The 17,132-nt window shown below is 39.3% G+C and overlaps 1 protein-coding gene across 1 annotated transcript; it reads left to right on the forward strand.

The window, feature by feature from the left end:
- The first annotated feature begins 215 nt into the window (after positions 1–215).
- Positions 216–11,927, forward strand: SELE (selectin E). Its single transcript, XM_032291437.1, has 14 exons — positions 216–756; positions 1,067–1,151; positions 1,629–2,012; positions 2,550–2,657; positions 3,863–4,048; positions 4,811–4,996; positions 5,110–5,298; positions 6,239–6,427; positions 6,548–6,736; positions 6,946–7,122; positions 7,673–7,780; positions 8,554–8,575; positions 8,681–8,753; positions 10,055–11,927. Exons 2-13 carry the CDS (start codon positions 1,115–1,117, stop codon positions 8,736–8,738), a joined length of 1,833 nt encoding a protein of 610 aa, XP_032147328.1. The 5' UTR covers positions 216–756; positions 1,067–1,114; the 3' UTR covers positions 8,739–8,753; positions 10,055–11,927.
- Positions 11,928–17,132: the final 5,205 nt, after the last annotated feature.

Here is a 17,132-nt window from a genome sequence, read left to right on the forward strand (position 1 = left end):
AGTTTTTCTTTTTTTTACTGAACAAACCATGAACCTTTCCCAGATATAAACATCTATTTCCCATTTTAATTATTTTTTTAAAATAGGGCATTATTTTAAACATTTGAGTGGTAGATATTATTTTTAGATAATATTTTAATTTAGGCATAACTGCTATGCAAAATCTGAAGATTAATATCTACCTTCTGATTTATTCCTGTGTCAGTATGTTAAACTGGCAGGTGTAAAAGAAAGAAAAAATGAGTAGTGATTGGTTATTGACAGCTATGAATGGGAAATTGAAGGTAGTGGACTGTGGGTGACAAATGTATTGTTGTAATTATTACCACAACTACATGGGGGACACTACTAACAAGCAAAGTTTTACAACTTTTTAAAGACATAGACTTTATGTTCTGAGAATTAAAAATCATACATTTGTGTCATATTAATGAAATTGCATATGAAATATAAAGGCATGGACAAAGGTGAAGTAGCTTCAAGAGACAGAGTTCTGACATCATTGTAATTTTAAGGATCGTGGATATTCCCGGGAAAGTTTTTGGTTGCCATTGGGAATTTCCTCTTTACTGGATTTGGACAATATCCTCCTATTATTCACAGGAAGCAATCCCTCCTATAAAAGGGCCTCAGCCGCAGTAGTGTTCAGCTGTTCTTGGCTGACTTCACATCAAAACTACTATACTGACCTGAGGCAGAGGCAGCAGTGATACCCATCTGAGAGATCCTGTGTTTGAACAACTGCTTCACAAAACGGTCAGTGCAGAATGCTTTACAAGGGCAGCCTTGGGCCATGAAACATAGAAATGCAAAAGGCCTTCTAATAGAAATCACATCTGTACAAGCTTATTGTATTGTAGCTAAAACCTCTCTTTTCTCTTTGACCAAAAAGATGAAAATATTAAATTTTGTATTATTTCTTTAATTAAACTCTGAAACAAAGATTATGGCACTGAAATCCTTTACCCAAAATCTTAGGATGCTGCCTTAAATATCATGGTAGAATAATGTAACTGGCTGCCCAGGATTTCCTTCTCTAATTCATTTTGTATTTTTTTCTCCCCAGGAAAGTATTTCAAGCCTAAACCTTTGGGCAAAAAGAACTCTTGAAGTCATGATCGCTTCACAGTTTCTCTCAGCTCTCACTCTCGGTAAGTCAGTGTCATTAGACCAGGATTTCTCATCCTCGCACTACAGATATTTCAGACTGAAAATATCCTTCCTTGGCTGGGGCTGTCCTGTGCAGGATATATGGCAGCATTCCTGACCTCTGCCTGCCCAGGGCTCAGGGCTATTTTCATTACCTCTTAGTGTCTCTCTTTCCTTAAGTGTAAAGTGTGGATCATAAATGACTTATTTTCCAGATGCTTTGTGAGGATTCAATAGCATGCTTCTTAGACAGTACCTCAAACAGTGCTTCATGGTGCATACTAAGTGCTCGATAAAAAAATTAGTAGTTGTTTCTTCATACGTACCTCTTCCTTTTGAAAAGGTGAAAAAATTCTGGGCCATGCCACAAACATTTTGGCCCACAGTAGGTCAAAAATAAGACAATAAGAAGCACAGGTATCAGAGTTAAACCACAACAGCACCAAACTCTACCATTTCTTTTCTTTTTCTCCCACTAGTGCTTCTCATTAAAGAGAGTGGAGCCTGGTCTTACAACACCTCCACGGAAACTATGACTTACGATGAGGCAAGTGCTTATTGTCAGCAAAGGTACACACATCTAGTTGCAATTCAAAACAAAGAAGAGATTGAGTACCTAAACTCCATATTGAGCTATTCACCAAGTTATTACTGGATTGGAATCAGAAAAGTCAACAATGTGTGGGTCTGGGTAGGAACCCAGAAACCTTTGACAGAAGCAGCCAGGAACTGGGCTCCAGGTGAACCCAACAATAAGCAAAACGATGAGGACTGCGTGGAAATCTACATCAAGAGAGACAAAGACATGGGCATGTGGAATGATGAGAGGTGCAGCAAGAAGAAGCTGGCCCTGTGCTACACAGGTAGGGAGTTTGCAGCAGCAGTGGGAGGTAGTTTCAGTGTGTGCGCGTCTTGGCAAATTTACAGCATGCCAAAATTGCTCTCTATTGTGGTAATTTTATGTTCTAAAAGATTCTGTTTAACTGCTAAAGTTTCTCTCTTTCACTGCTTTGTGTGAATGTGAGCAAGAATGTGTATATATAATGTATATAAATACTGTAGGCATATATGTAGTTCTTTGCATGTAAAAATACACACACTACATATTTTAGTTACTTGTTTATTTGTGGTAGGGGACCTGTCTTCAGAGTTTGTGAAGAAGTGAATTTTCCATTGTACATGCCAGCCACAGTCATACTCCCAACATCTGTACATTAGCAACAAAGTTTAAGATAAGTGGGCCTGAAACTCCGATTTGGCACTTTGTAGAACACTTCAGTTAAGATTTGTGGAACTCTGTAGCATTGCTGATGTCTCTGTTGCACACTGTTGATTCTAAATTCAAAGGCACTCGGAATAACCACAGTAATCGTCCTCATCATGCTTTGTGTTTTGCGCAGCTGCCTGCACCAATACATCCTGCAGTGTCCACGGTGAATGTGTAGAGACCATCAATAATTACACTTGCAAGTGCGCTCCTGGGTTCAGTGGACTCAAGTGTGAGCAAGGTAAGCCTGGTTCTCACCTGCTCCTTCACTTGAGATGGTAGCACCATCTCACATCCTTGCTGGCTTCAGAGTTAGGTCTGCATGCCTTTCCTTCTCTGGTGCAGACGGTGTCATTTGGTGATTGTGAGCTGAAACTATTAAGTCAGATGCTTCTGGGTTTGAGTCCTAGATTCACCAGTTATTTATTACAGCATCTTGAGAAGATAATTTATCTCTTTAGGCCACAGTTTTCTCGTTGTAAAATGGGCATAATTATAGTGTGAACTTCATAGGCTCATGGTTACATAGTGCCTGGCACACAGGACACATTCAATAAACTGTAGTTTTGTGTCTCTGCAAGGAGCAGGTACTCACTTCATCTAGGTGGTAACAAGACATTGCAGTGGAAATGAGTGAGTTACAGAGTCCAGGGCATCTTTGTTCATGCTCTGGCTCTATAATGACTAGCTGTGTAGCATGGAGTTAGTCACTTGAATGAAATGAGTTCTCGGTTTCTAAATCTGTAAATTAAGAGTTAGATTAGCTTCTCTCCAAGGTCCCTTCACACAGTGTTGTGCAATAGAGCTTTTCGTGATGATGGAAATGTTCCATAGCTGTGCTGTCCAGTGTGTAACTGTGAGCCACACGTGGTTATTGAGTACCTGAAATGTAGCTGGTGACATTGAGGAACTGAATTTTAAATGTCATTTAATTTCAACAAATTCAAGTTTAATTTGAGTAGCCACAAATAGATAGTGGCTAATATATTAGACAGTGCAGCATGAGAGTTTTTAAAATTCATAATGTACTCTAGTACTTAAACTTGAAATATACCTTCGTGGATGGTTCTTACCCTGGGTGGAAGCTTACTGTAGTATTTTTGGCAGTTGTGAGAAAAGTAACCAGAAATTTGTTGCAGCAACTAAGTTTGCTGTTTTTGTTTGTTTATATAATTTGATCAGTTTTGAGAAAAACACAATTACACTACTCTCCCTGTATCACTGAATATTTCTTTTTTTGTGGTTGTGGTTGTGGTTTTTTGTTCTTTTTGTGGATCAATATTTTCTTGACTAAAAGAAAAAGGGTAGAATTACAGTCAATTTTACATATTCCATTAAAAATTTTATAAGTTTTTAAATTGAAAAAAACCCTGTAGTTGTAGCTTCTAGTGTTCTTAACTGCGTAAGGTAAGAGATGAGCAGAGCTGATTTGGGTTTCTGTTTCAGTTGTGAACTGTACAGCCCCGGAATCCCCTGAGCATGGAAGCTTGGTTTGCAGTCACCCACTGGGAAACTTCAGCTACAATTCTTCCTGCTCTGTCAGCTGTGATAGGGGCTACCTGCCAAGCAGCATGGAGACCACACAGTGTATGTCCTCTGGAGAATGGAGTGCTCCTATTCCAGCCTGCAATGGTAAATCCCTCTCAGAATGCACAGAATATTCTCCAAGTCATCCCTTATTGCTTCTGTTTTTTAATCCAACTTATAACATTTTCAAAACTTCAGGAAAGTTCTCTTTTTCTGTCTTCATTTTTAATACAACGTATTCTCTTAGCCAATGTATATGGCTAACCTAGTACCTGCTTGGGTTGAGAGAAATTTTTATTCTATGTTTGGAGTGGGTGTTTCTGGGGTTCTGGTAATTCGTAAAGGAGACCATAAAACAGTAAAGCTCTAGAACTCTCAATGACTTTCTCATCTTGTTTCCCTGTTTAGCTTTTCCATGCTATGGGACTAACTTAAGACCATGATAATCAAGCAGTCTCAGTATCTCTTTTTCTCTTTCAATTTTATCTTTCTGAACCAGAGGCCAAAAAAGAAAAAATCAGTTCTTCAGGTTCCGATAGGCTAAAATAAATGAATGGCCAATGTATGTCAGTACTAGTCATAACTACCAGTCAAGAATCTTTTTTTTTTTTTTTTTAAATTTTTACCTCATGTAAAGGTTAGAGACCACTCAGCATAGGCAAAGTGAAAATTAATCAGAGAAGATAGAAATATCCATGAAAAAGAATAAAAGCTTTTATTCTGGCTGTGTATATCCCTAAGAATTGACACAGGACTTTGGGTTCTACCCTTTGAAGGCAGCTTCCTCACTCTGTTATACATCCAGCTTAAAAGGAAGTGAAGATATCATTCTTCTGTAAAATTCATGGTGCTCTTTCAAATCCCCAGTGGTTGAGTGTGATGCTTTGACAAATCCTGCCAATGGGTTTGTGGAATGTTTCCAAAGTCCTGGAAGCTTCCCATGGAACACAACCTGTACATTTGACTGTGAAGAAGGATTTGAACTAATGGGAGCCCCGAGCCTTCGGTGTACCTCATCTGGGAATTGGGACAATGAGAAGCCAATGTGTAAAGGTAAAGTTGCTCCACATGGAGACTTACTGTTAACATTCATTTTCCCAATACTGAAAATGGGTAAACTAATTCCATGCCCTGCCAAACCAATTCTATGGACACATTTGTTACAGCTGTGACATGCAGGGCTATCCCCGAGCCTCAGAATGGCTCTGTGACGTGCAGCCATTCCCCTGCTGGAGAGTTCACCTTCGACTCTTCCTGCAACTTCACCTGTGAGGAAGGCTTCATGCTGCAGGGTCCAGCCCAGGTTGAATGCACCACTCAAGGGACATGGACACCGCAAATCCCAGTTTGTGAAGGTAAGTTTGAGGTCCTTTTGATTTATACTTTCTTAAAGAGCAATCATCTTCAAACTTGACAGTGAAAAAAACTCAATACCCACTTTAACTATTGAAATAAGATTTGATGAGCAACACTCATATCTCTGAGATTCATTTAAAATAACTAGTTTGGCCAGGGAAAGGATCATATGTATTAAGAATGAATGCTTTGCTGCTTTTTGAACTGTGATGTGCTAATATAACTTTATAGACATTAGCATAGAGTAGACAGAATTCTTAATCTGAAGGAATCATATTAGAAAATTCAGAAAGCAGAATAATGAGAACATGATTTGAATCTAAAACTCTCATCACACCTTTCTCCTGAAATGGCTCACAATTAGCAGTGATGAGACTGTTTCAAGCATGGTGTCAGTTACAGCAATAGTATTGATACATACATAAGCAGTGCACTTTAATTCACTTTAAGAGCAAGGATATTGAAAACAAGCAGTTTTTACCATCAGGCACTGGCTTTCTCCTAGCCAAAGCCAGCACAGAATGATTTCCAGTAGCAAAATCTTATAACACAAAAACCAAACTGCAAAGCAGATAAATTTTTATAGGGGTGCTTTCTTCTCTTTCTTTCTTTTTGGCACCAATCTATAAACATCCATGACCCATATGTTGTCCTCAGACTGTGTGAAATCATTCCCTTGACCATAACTTCTTTTGCATGTTAGATAACAGTGCCCAGGAACTAATGTCCCTGTTAATTAGTCTTTTAATTAGTGCCATGATCAGTGAGGGGGTTGAAATTCAAAAAAAAAAAAATACACCCATCTTCCCATTTGTCCAGAGAGTTATAAAGACCTTCAGTTATCCAAGTGTTGCTCGAATGAACAGGGTTCACTCAACAAATGCCAAGTACTCTCTAGTTCCACTGCAATATTTTCTGACCATCATTTTGATGTCTCAGCTTTCCAGTGCACGGTCTTGTCCAGCCCTGCGCGAGGCCACATGAATTGTCTTCCTAGTGCTTCTGGCAGTTTCCAGAATGGATCCAGCTGTGAGTTCTCCTGTGAGCAGGGATTTGTGTTGAAGGGCTCCAAAAGGCTCCAGTGTGGCCCCACAGGGGAGTGGGACAACGAGAAGCCCACATGTGAAGGTATGGTCTTTGTTTTTATTTTATTTTAAGATAAAAACTATTGAAGAGCTTAGGAACTTGGTTATCTTGGGAAACCAGAGATGCAAATAAACTTCTAAAGTGCTCTCTCATGTGTTCCAGCTGTGAGATGTGATGCTGTTCGCCAGCTCCCGAGGGGCATGGTGAGGTGTGCTCATTCTCCCCTTGGAGAATTCACCTACAAGTCCTCTTGTGCCTTCAGCTGTGAGGAGGGATTTGAATTACATGGATCAACTCGACTCGAGTGCACATCTCAGGGACAATGGACACAAGAGGTTCCTTCCTGCCAAGGTAGAGTTGAGTGCAGACTTTTTTAGGGTACAGGTCAAATACCTCATAAATTTCTGAACCTAGATTGCCCCAAGGGGGTTTGATCCTAATTTCCTACATGCCAAAAATGTAGTGCTTATACATTACATTTAATGTTGACTTTTAAGTGAGTTTTATAAGTTTTCCAGTAGATTTTTCTGAAACTCTACCTGTGTACCTAACATTTGCAGTGGTGAAATGTTCAAGCCTGGCAGTTCCGGGAAAGATCAACATGAGCTGCAGTGGGGAGCCTGTGTTTGGCACTGTGTGCAAGTTCGCATGTCCTGAAGGATGGACGCTCAATGGCTCAGCAGCTCTGACGTGTGGTGCCACAGGACACTGGTCTGGGATGCTGCCTGCCTGTGAAGGTGATGCATTGACTGATGGTGGTTGTCTGGGGCATTAAAGAGAAAAAGGGGCAGCTATCTTGTTACAGTAATCAACTCTCCATTATATCCAAGCCAGAAAGTTTGCCCAGGTTAACAAATTATGCATATTAAATTTTATGAGGTTAGATAGAGAAAAAACAGAAGTTGCATGTTGATGGAATGGATAGAATTCTGATGACCGGAAAAAGGAGACATAGAGAGGAAAGGAGAAAGGGGAAATGGAAAATAAGAGGGAGTGAGAGCAAGAGAGCACCAAGTGCAGTGTTTATTAACCAAGCGCGATATGGTATTGTGAACAAGCTTGGCAAGTTAGCCTGCCGGTGGTGGAAGCTATGGTGGAAATAACTTGGAAGGTGGCTTGGAGCAAATCTCAAAGGCCTTTAATGCCACATCTCTGCTTCTTATATTAAACTACATAGCTCTGTTGCTGCTAGTAATCGGTGTACAGAAAAAAGGCCAAATGGACAGGACAGAGAGACTTTAACATCAGTTCCTTCTCATGCCATTTCCTCCTCTCTTGTTTTTTTAGCTCCCACCGAGTCCAACATTCCCTTGGCAGCTGGACTTTCTGCCGCTGGAGTCTCTCTCCTAACATTAGTACCATTTCTCCTCTGGCTTCGGAAATTCCTTCGAAAAGGTGAGGACGTTTATGGATACACTTCAGAAATGTTTTTTAAAGTACATTTCTTTCTCATTGATAAGCCATGGTCTTGCTTACAAATTTGAACAATAATTAGAATCTGGATAAACACTAATAAATGCAGTATAATTAAGCAGAAGTATTAGGAAAAGAGTTAGTAGTACAACTCAGTATGGGAAGAGTTTTAGGAAATAGAAATGTTAGTTGTGCCTAATATTGTACAACTCCAGGGGGTGCTATTCATATTGAATTATATGATGCCTCCAGGAGTTGTGCAATGAGACTGCCATCATGAGCGCTTTAAGGAAAATGGATAAAATCCTTCCTAAGGAGATTTATTTGGAGTATAGCCTTAAATTTGGGAGTATCTCTTAAGGAATATGCAAGCACATCTGACTACACTTTTAAACATGGCTTACATGTTTAAAAGTACTTAAAACATTTTTGAGTTAAGTTCTGACATTTGCAAAATAGGAAATCTCACATTTAAATTCAGATTTTGGACTTCTCATGAAAAATTGGGAGCTGAATCAGGCAAGATAACCCTGTAGCTATTTGCCGGCTTTAGGAAGCTGCTATGCCCTTCGGATGGGTGTGCACTTTGCATTTTACCCTAGAGGACAGGAGCCATGCTTGTGCTCTGATTATTGCAGAGGCCCTGAGGCATTGAGTTTGTAACCCTTAATGAATTAAGTCATATTGTATCTGGACTTAACGTATCTTTAACATGATGTACTTTGAATTAATGATTTTTGTTTTTTCTTTTGCAGCAAAGAAATTTGTTCCTGCCAGGTAAGTTGCATTCTTATACAAAGCATGCCATTGAACATTCCACACATTTTTCTCTCTTCATGTTGGAAGACAGTGCTTTACCTAGTGTTCTCATGTATTCCACAGCAGCTGCCAAAGCCTTGAATCAGATGGAAGCTACCAAAAGCCTTCTTACATCCTTTAAGTTCAAAAGAATCAGGTAAGACTTGTAAATTACAGATGGTTATGAGAGAGGCGTCTTTTCTACAGGCTCTGTTTCTCCTTGAACCTTCCAAACTTGCCAATATTTCAGGGAGGAGGTGGGGGAGAAATCGTCACCTCAGGGTATTGCCTCAGGGCCTCTGCAATAATCAGAGCACAAGCATGGCTCCTGGCCTTTAGGGTAAAATGCAAAGTGCACACCCATCCGAAGGGCATAGCAGCTTCCTAAAGCTGGCAAATAGCTACGGGGTTATCTTGCCTGATTCAGCTCCCAATTTTTCATGAGAAGTCCAAAATCTGAATTTAAATGTGAAATTACAGTGTAATTTCATTTATGACAGATAATAATAATGAAGGTAGCTGACCCTTACATAGCACTTACTATATTCTAGGAACTTTTCTAAGCTAGGAACTCTGAGATAGGGGCTGTTACTATATTTCTTTTCTCTTTTTTTTTTTTTTAATACTGAGATGGAATCTCACTCTGTTGTCCAGGCTGGAGTGCAGTGGTGCAATCTTGGCTCACTACAACCTCTGCCTCCTGGGTTTAAGCGATTCTCCTGCCTCAGCTTCCCGAGTAGCTGGGATTACAGGTGCCTGCCACCACACTCAGCTATTTTTTGTATTTTTAGTAGAGACGGGGTTTTGTCATGTTGACCAGGCCGGTCTTGAACTCCTGACCTCACTGATCGGCCCACCTTGGCCTTGCAAAGCGCTAAGATTATAGGCATAAGCCACTGGGCCCAGCCTGTTAGTATATTTGCAATCACACAAATAAAGAAAATGAGACAGAGAGAAGTTAAGTAAATTGCCTGAAATCTCCAAGCTAGTAAGCGGTATAGCCAGGATCCAAACCCAGGCAGTCTGGTTCTAGAATTTGTGTTCTTAACCACTCTGACCTGCTTTGTAAGAATTTGGAAGGGTCAAGTCCTTCTGAATACTTTTTAAAAAATTAAAAGAACCTTTTTTTGTGTGTGTGCAGTTTTAAGTTTATAGAAAAATTGAGCAGAAAATACAGAGTTTCAACATATCTCCTCACCACCCCCTCCAGTTTCCCCTGTTATTAACATTTTTTATTAGTGTTACAACTGATAGGCCAATATTGATACATTACTATTTATTAATGTCCACAAGCTACATTAGGATTCATTCTGTGTTCTATATTCTGTAGGTTTTGGCAGATGTATAATACGTATCCATCATCACTGAATAGAATTTGATGTTCCTACATGCACTATCTTAGTGAGAATGTATACAGAATATTAAGTGTTCTGATGACATGCATGCTTGTATTTGCAGAAATACAGGTGCATCTGGAGAACTAGAGGGATACACTGAAGACAACAGAGACAGAGAACTCTCCCCGGGTCTCTGGCCCTTCTTGCCTGCTATACCACATGCCTTTATGGGTGAAACCGCAACACCCACCACCACTTCAGTGGATCAAAGTCCAGTGGGCAAGGCCAGCCTTTGACTGAATGGACTCAGTGTTCTCTTTCCTACTCTCAGGGTCAAGAAAGTGTTGGCTGATGAAAGGAAAGGACATTTTCTTCCAAGCAAAGGCGAAGAGACCACGACTGTGAAATCTCAGAATTCCTTTTCTAACTCCCCCTTGCTTGCTGTGAAATCTTGGTATAGAAACACAACATTTTATGGCTTTGTTTCTTTCTTTTGCCCTTCACAGTGTTTCAAAAGCTGATTCCACAGTTGCTGTCATAAGAATGAATAATAATTATCAAGAGTTCAGAGGAAAAAATGGCTAAAAATATTCTATTTCTAACTTGAAAAAATGACAGATTTTGAATGCACATAGGCCAATGCATGGAGGGTTGTTAACGGTGCAAATCCTACTCAACGCTCCGTGGGTTACTATGCACAATTTAATCACTTTCATCCCTATGGGATTCAGTGCTTCTTAAAGAGTTCTTAAAGATTGTGATCTTTTTTACTTGCATTGAATATATTATAATCTTCCATAGTTCTTTATTCAATACAAGTGGTGTAGGGACTTAAAAAACTTGTAAATATGTAAATTTATAAACTGTTATGGGTAAAAGTTACTTATCCTAGATTACCCCCTCTTTGTTTGTTAACAAATTATGTTACATCTCTTATAAATTTATTTCAAAAAGGGAAACACTTGTCCCTAGCAAGGCATGATGTTAATCAGTGTAAAGTTCTGAGTGTTTTTACTACAGTTGGTTTTTAAAAACATGGTGATATCAGAGAGTAAAAACTGAATGGAACGTTTGTATTTTGTCAGGTATCTTTTTCAGAAATGTGTGGTTTCCATGATGAAAAACTTCCATGAGGTCAAATGTTTTGATCTAATAAAGGCATAAATGCAAATGCACGAAGGTACAATTTTCTGAATGTCTTTGTTGGAAAAGAATGCAGAGGATGGATGTGCTTTGCATTCCTACAAAGATGTTTGTCAGATGTAATATGTAAACATAATCCTTGTATATTATGGAAGATTTAAAATTCATGATAGAAACTCACCATATAAAAGAGTCATCTAGTAGACTTTTAAAGAATGAAGATGGCTAATAGTTATTCCCTATTTGTTTTCTTCTGTATGTTAGGGTGCTCTGGAAGGGAGGAAAGCCTGTATGAGCAAGCATTTGTGTTTATTTATAAGCAGATTAAAAAATCCCAAAGGAAATGTCCAGTTTTCGGTTGATCACTGGCAATGAGAAATTCTCGGTTAGTAATTGTCAAAGCTGCTCTAGCCTTGCGGAGTGTGAGAATCAAAACTCTTCTGCACTTCCATTAACTTAGCATGTGTTGAAAAAGAAAGTTTCAGAGAAGTTCTGGCTGAACACTGGCAATGACAAAGCCAGCAGTCAAAAGGGCGATGTCATAAGGATCAGAACAGCCCCTTTTTAAGGAGCAGAAAAACTCCGGGAAATAACAGAGAACAACTACTGTGATCAGGCTATGTGTGGAATGAATTGTTTCTTTCTTTGAAATTGTTTGTGTTGTAAATATTTATGTAAACTGCATTAGAAATTAGCTGTGTGAAATACCGATGTGGTTTGTGTTTGAGTTTTACTGAAAATTTTAAATTATAACTTAAAATATTTTATAATTTTTAAAGTATGTATTTATTTAAGCTTATGTCAGACCTATTTGACATGACACTATCTGACAATAAAAATGTTTATATTTATCTCTGTGTTAAGGCTCTTTCTTAAAAATTGTATTTAGATAAAACTCACATACCATAAACTTCACCCTTTAAAAATGTATTGTGCAACTATTACCACTGTTTAACTCCAGAAGATTTCTATCACCCTGAAAAAACATTATTTCTTGATTATCTGTGAGGATATTTCTGAAGAGATTAGCATTTAATTGGTAGACTAAAAAGACTGTCTTCACCAATGTGGGTGGCCATCATCCAACCCATTGAAGACCTGTGTAGAGCAAAAAGTTAGAGGCAGAGTGAATTCACTCTCTGTTTAAGCTGGGACCCCCATCTTCTCCTGCCCTCCAACACTGGCACTCTTGGTTCTAGAACCTTTGGACTTTGAAGTGTTCCACTGCCTTTCCTGGTTCTCAGCTTGTAGACAGCAGGCCACAGGACTTCTCAGCTTCCATAATTGTGTGACACAATTTCTATAAAAAATACCAGCCCTCACCCCCAATACACACACATACACACACACACACACACACACACACACACACACACACACACACACTGTTGGTTCTGTTTCTTTGGAGAAGTCCAACTAATACATGTCCCTTCATGAGAATTGGCTACTTAGACTAGGTCTCCTCTTTAACTCATATTTGTCTTCCTTCCTTTAATTGTGATAAATAATTACTTGTGTAATTGTTTGTTTAGTGTCTGTCTTCCCCACTAAACTCTAAGTTTCTTAGGGGTAGGGAAAAATTAACTTGTTCGTTGCTGTATTTCCAGAACCTAGTGCATTCCTGATGCAGAGTGGATATCCAACAAATATTAATTAAATGAGTAAATCAATGCATGGATGAATGAATGCATATTTTTGCTCATCATAAAAAGTAGAATAATTTTTCAATAAATGGAATGAGTTGTCTCAGTAGGCTAGAGTTTAAAACCCAGTTATGTATCAACTGCCCCCCTCTACTGCCAGTTTGCAATTTAATATCTCCATCTCTCAAAAGTCCAGCAATTATTTCAATCCCCAAATACAGAAATGGGGCTTGTAGGAATCATTGTAAGGGCTAAGGATTAATAGAAATAGAAGGGAAAAATTTTTTTAAAAAAGGGAGGTGGAAAAATAGCACAAGAGGAAGTAATAAGAGAGAAAAAGAAAAGATATTAAAAGAAAAAAAAATATTGAGGTACACAGAGTAAACAGTACAGATGCTACAGAAGGGAAAGATCTAGTTTTGTGTTCACTCAGCTGGGAGCTTAAAACATGCACACAAACATACATGCTCATGTGCACACAGATACCCACACACAGATATATTCCTAAACCATAACCTACAGGTAATTTACCTTGATGTTAATGAAAATTAAGCTTCAGGGTCCACTACTTAGATGAACCTTTACATTACAAGGGCCTTGGTCCTAGAAATGTGTTTACATAGCAATACATCTTTGTAAAATCTATAAAAGCAAGACATTTTTACATTCCTTTTCTCAAAAAAAGACCTCAAATTGTACAAACCTTGGGCTCTAAAAAAATCCTGAATCTGTTCCTGAACCAACCCAAAATATTGTGATTCGGTAGGATTGGAAGCGAATGTTGTGTGTATTTTTTTTTAAATGTTACCAAGTGATCTGGATGCACAACGAGTTTTGGAAATTACTGAAAAAGGACTATAGATTGATTAGTTTAATGAGTCCTTGATGTCTATGTGGTATTTCTGGAGTTTTGCCACCATTGATTGGCTCATATGCCATATAACACTGTGTAGTTTGGGAAAAGTGGACAATGTGTAACATTCACTTACATATTGCAGTGATGATCACATCCACCTCTGTGTTGAATAATTAGCCATTCGTCTGTATGTACTGGCTATAGCAATATAGTTCTTTTCAACAAGAAATAAAGGGAATTTGGACACGACATTCACAGTTGTAAATATCAAGAAAATAGAGTAAATTTGTTTAACAAAAATCTGGTTATGGAAGCAAGATATATCTGCCAACAGGGTAACTGTTCCATGGGTTCATTTTGCTTGCTGCCCAGATAAAGCTGATTTATCGAGACAGGAATTGCAATAGAGAAAGAATTTAATTCATGCAGAGCCAGCTGAATGAGAGACTGGAGTTTTGTTATTACTGAAATCAGCCTTCCCCAAAATTCTAAGGCCAGGAATTTTCAAGGATAGTTTGGCAAGCACGGGAATGGGTGCTGTTGATTGGTTGGGGATCCAATCATAGGGGTGTGGAAAATGGTCCTTGTGCATGCTAAGTCTTTCTGGGTGGGGCCACAGGAATCTGAAAAGATATCTCAAAAGGCCACTCAGGTTCTATGATAGTGCTGTTATCTGCAGGAGTAATTGGGGATATTGTGAATCTTGTGTCCTCTGGAATAATGGTAATTGTTTACATCTATACCTTAGCAAAATTCAGGCTCCTCTCATTCTCCTAACCTTTCATTAGTGGTCTTTTATTACCTTTACAAAGGCAGTTTGGTTTTGGAGAAAAGCTAAACTATAAACTAAATTTCTGCCAAAGTTAGCTTGGCCCAAGCCCAGGAACGATTAAGGGCAATCTGGAAGTTAACGGCAAGATGGGGGTTGGTTAGATAAGATCTCTTTCACTATCATAATTTTCTATTATAATTTTCGTGAAGGCAGTTTTAATGGTGCAGCATAGACTGGGAGTAAATAAGGAGAAAACTGATGGTTTGAAATAAGGAAATGTTTAATGGTTGGGAGGTTCAATGAGGTAGGAGTAAAAAGCATTGCAATGAGATAATTGAGCAATATACTTGCAAGAATACGATACAGTGGTTAAAGAGTGAAATGTTTGATCGTGTGACTTTAGAGTTGGTACAGACTTAGGTGATGTCAAGATTGAGGCTCTGCTTAGGGAATGAGGTAGCTCAAGTCAAGTGGAGGAAAACCTCATTGGAGAGCTGAGGATCTGGGCTGAGCTACGGGTTGTGCCATAGATGGTGAAGTCCCATAGGATGATGATAAGTGCAGCCCAGCCCAGTGACTCATGCTTGTAATCCAAGCACTTTGGGAGGCCAAGGTGGGTGGATCATGAGGTCAGGAGTTCAAGACTAGCCTGGCCAAGACAGTAAAACCATCTACTAAAAATACAAAAATTAGCTGGGTGTGGTGGCAGGTGCCTGTAATCCCAGTTACTCGGGAGGCTGAGGCAGGAGAATTGCTTGAACCTGGGAGGCAGAGGTTGCAGTGAGCTTAGATCGTGCCACTGCACTCTGGCCTGGGTGACAGAGTGAGACTCTGCCTCAAAAAAAAAAAAAAAAAAAAGACTATGAGAAGTGCTTACGGGGAGAGGAAGATCAGGAGGTTTGAGAGGTCATGACAATAAGGACAGTGAGATGGTTTATCTCAGTGTCACGAGCTTCAAAAAAGCAGAGTTATTTTGTTTCTTCTTTTCATTTTTTTACAAGAGGGCAGAGGAAGAAAGGTCTACAAGAGGCACTCATTATAAAGAAGAAGACCACCCTGCCTTCCAACCCTGAAGTGTGTGCCGTGTGGAGAATAAATATTGTAATCTTGAGAAACCTGCAAAGGGAAGTGATGTCCTTGGGAGGCAGTCAGGCTGATGACAAAGCAAGGAGCTAGGAGAAACATTTGAATAGGAAACTGGAAGACTGAGGGAAATTTGGTGATGGTGAAGAGACGAATCCCAGGGACGGCAAGGAAGCATTTGGGATGAAAATCAGGGTTGGGCTAGGAGAGAGCAGTTTAGGTGAACTGTCCGGGAGATAGATGACAGACAATAAAAGGGGCTTATATGCCAAATATAAGGAAAAGAACTCTGTGAGCCATGGCGATTTGTCCTGATAGGACTGTGGAGGTAGGTGGGCAGTAAGTTAATTCTTTACTGTGCATTCCTTCTACCCATGATAAACTGATAGCAACTGCAGTGAGCGCAGCCTTGGTTGGCAGCAATAAGCAAGTAAATCTTGAGGTCATCTGTAATGGAGGCATAGGCTAGGGAAGGGTTGGGTAGTGGTCCTTTGACCATCCCTTGGACCCAGGGATGAAGCTTTCAATGGCATTCACTGGTACTGTCTCATGGCAGGCAAATGGTTCTTCAGCACTGGCTCCTCTCTCCAGGGTTTTGTGACGGTTTTATAATACTTACCCACCCAATCTAGTTCTACCCTTTGAGGGTCACAAAATAGCCTAATAACCACTCTTTTTCTTACCACCTATCAAATGGCTGTTAATATATCTCTGGGACTTCTCCTATTCTAAATCTTCTTTTGGCTGAATGTACATTCATTTTTTTCTATTGAGGTGAAGTTTACATAACATAAAACAACCATCTTAAAGTACACAATCCAGTGACATTTATCACATTGTATAACCACCAACTCTGACATGGTTTGGATCCATGTTCTCACTCAAATCTCATGTCAAACTGTAATCTCCAATGTTGGAGGTGGCACCTGGTGGGAGGTGATTGGATAATGAGGGTGGCTTCTCACGAATAATTTAGTACCATCCTCTAGGTACTATCCTCATGATAGTGAGTTCTCGTGAGATCTGGCCATTTAAAAGTGTGTGACACCTCCCCACATCCCTCTCTTGCTCCTGCTTTTTCCATGTGATATGGCTGCTCCCCTTTCACCTTCTGCCATGAGTGTAAGCTTCCTGAGTTCTCACCAGAAGCTGAGCAGTGTCAACACCATGCTTCCTGTAAAGCTTGCAGAAGTGTGAGCCAATTAAACATCTTTTCTTTATAAATTACCAAGTCTCAGGTAATTCTTTATAACAATGCAAGAATGGTCTAACAAAATCTCTATCTAGCTCTAAAATATTTTTATCAGAAGAAAACTCTGTACCCTATAAGCAGTTAGTTCCCATTTCCTTCTCAGCGCTTGGGAACCTCTGATCTACTTTCTGTCTCTATGAATTTACCTCTTCTATATGTTTCATATAAATGGAATCAGACAACATGTAAATTTTTTTATCTGGCTTCTTTCACTAGCAAAATTTGTTGACACATTGGATATGAGTTGTGAGAAAAAGAGAGGTGCCTCAGTTAATGCTAAAAGTTTTGGTCTGAGTAACCAGAAGGATGGAGTTATAATATACTGAGATGGAAAAGGCTGTGGGAAGAGCCCTACAGATTGAAGGAGAAATTCAGAAGTTCAGTTTGGGATATGTAAAATATGAGAGGCTTATTGAACAACTAAATTTGTTTGGGGATGGAGATATTGAG

Source organism: Sapajus apella, unplaced genomic scaffold (genome assembly GCF_009761245.1).
Source record: "Sapajus apella isolate SASKATOON/1434 unplaced genomic scaffold, GSC_monkey_1.0 scaffold25, whole genome shotgun sequence".
NCBI lineage: Eukaryota > Metazoa > Chordata > Mammalia > Primates > Cebidae > Sapajus > Sapajus apella.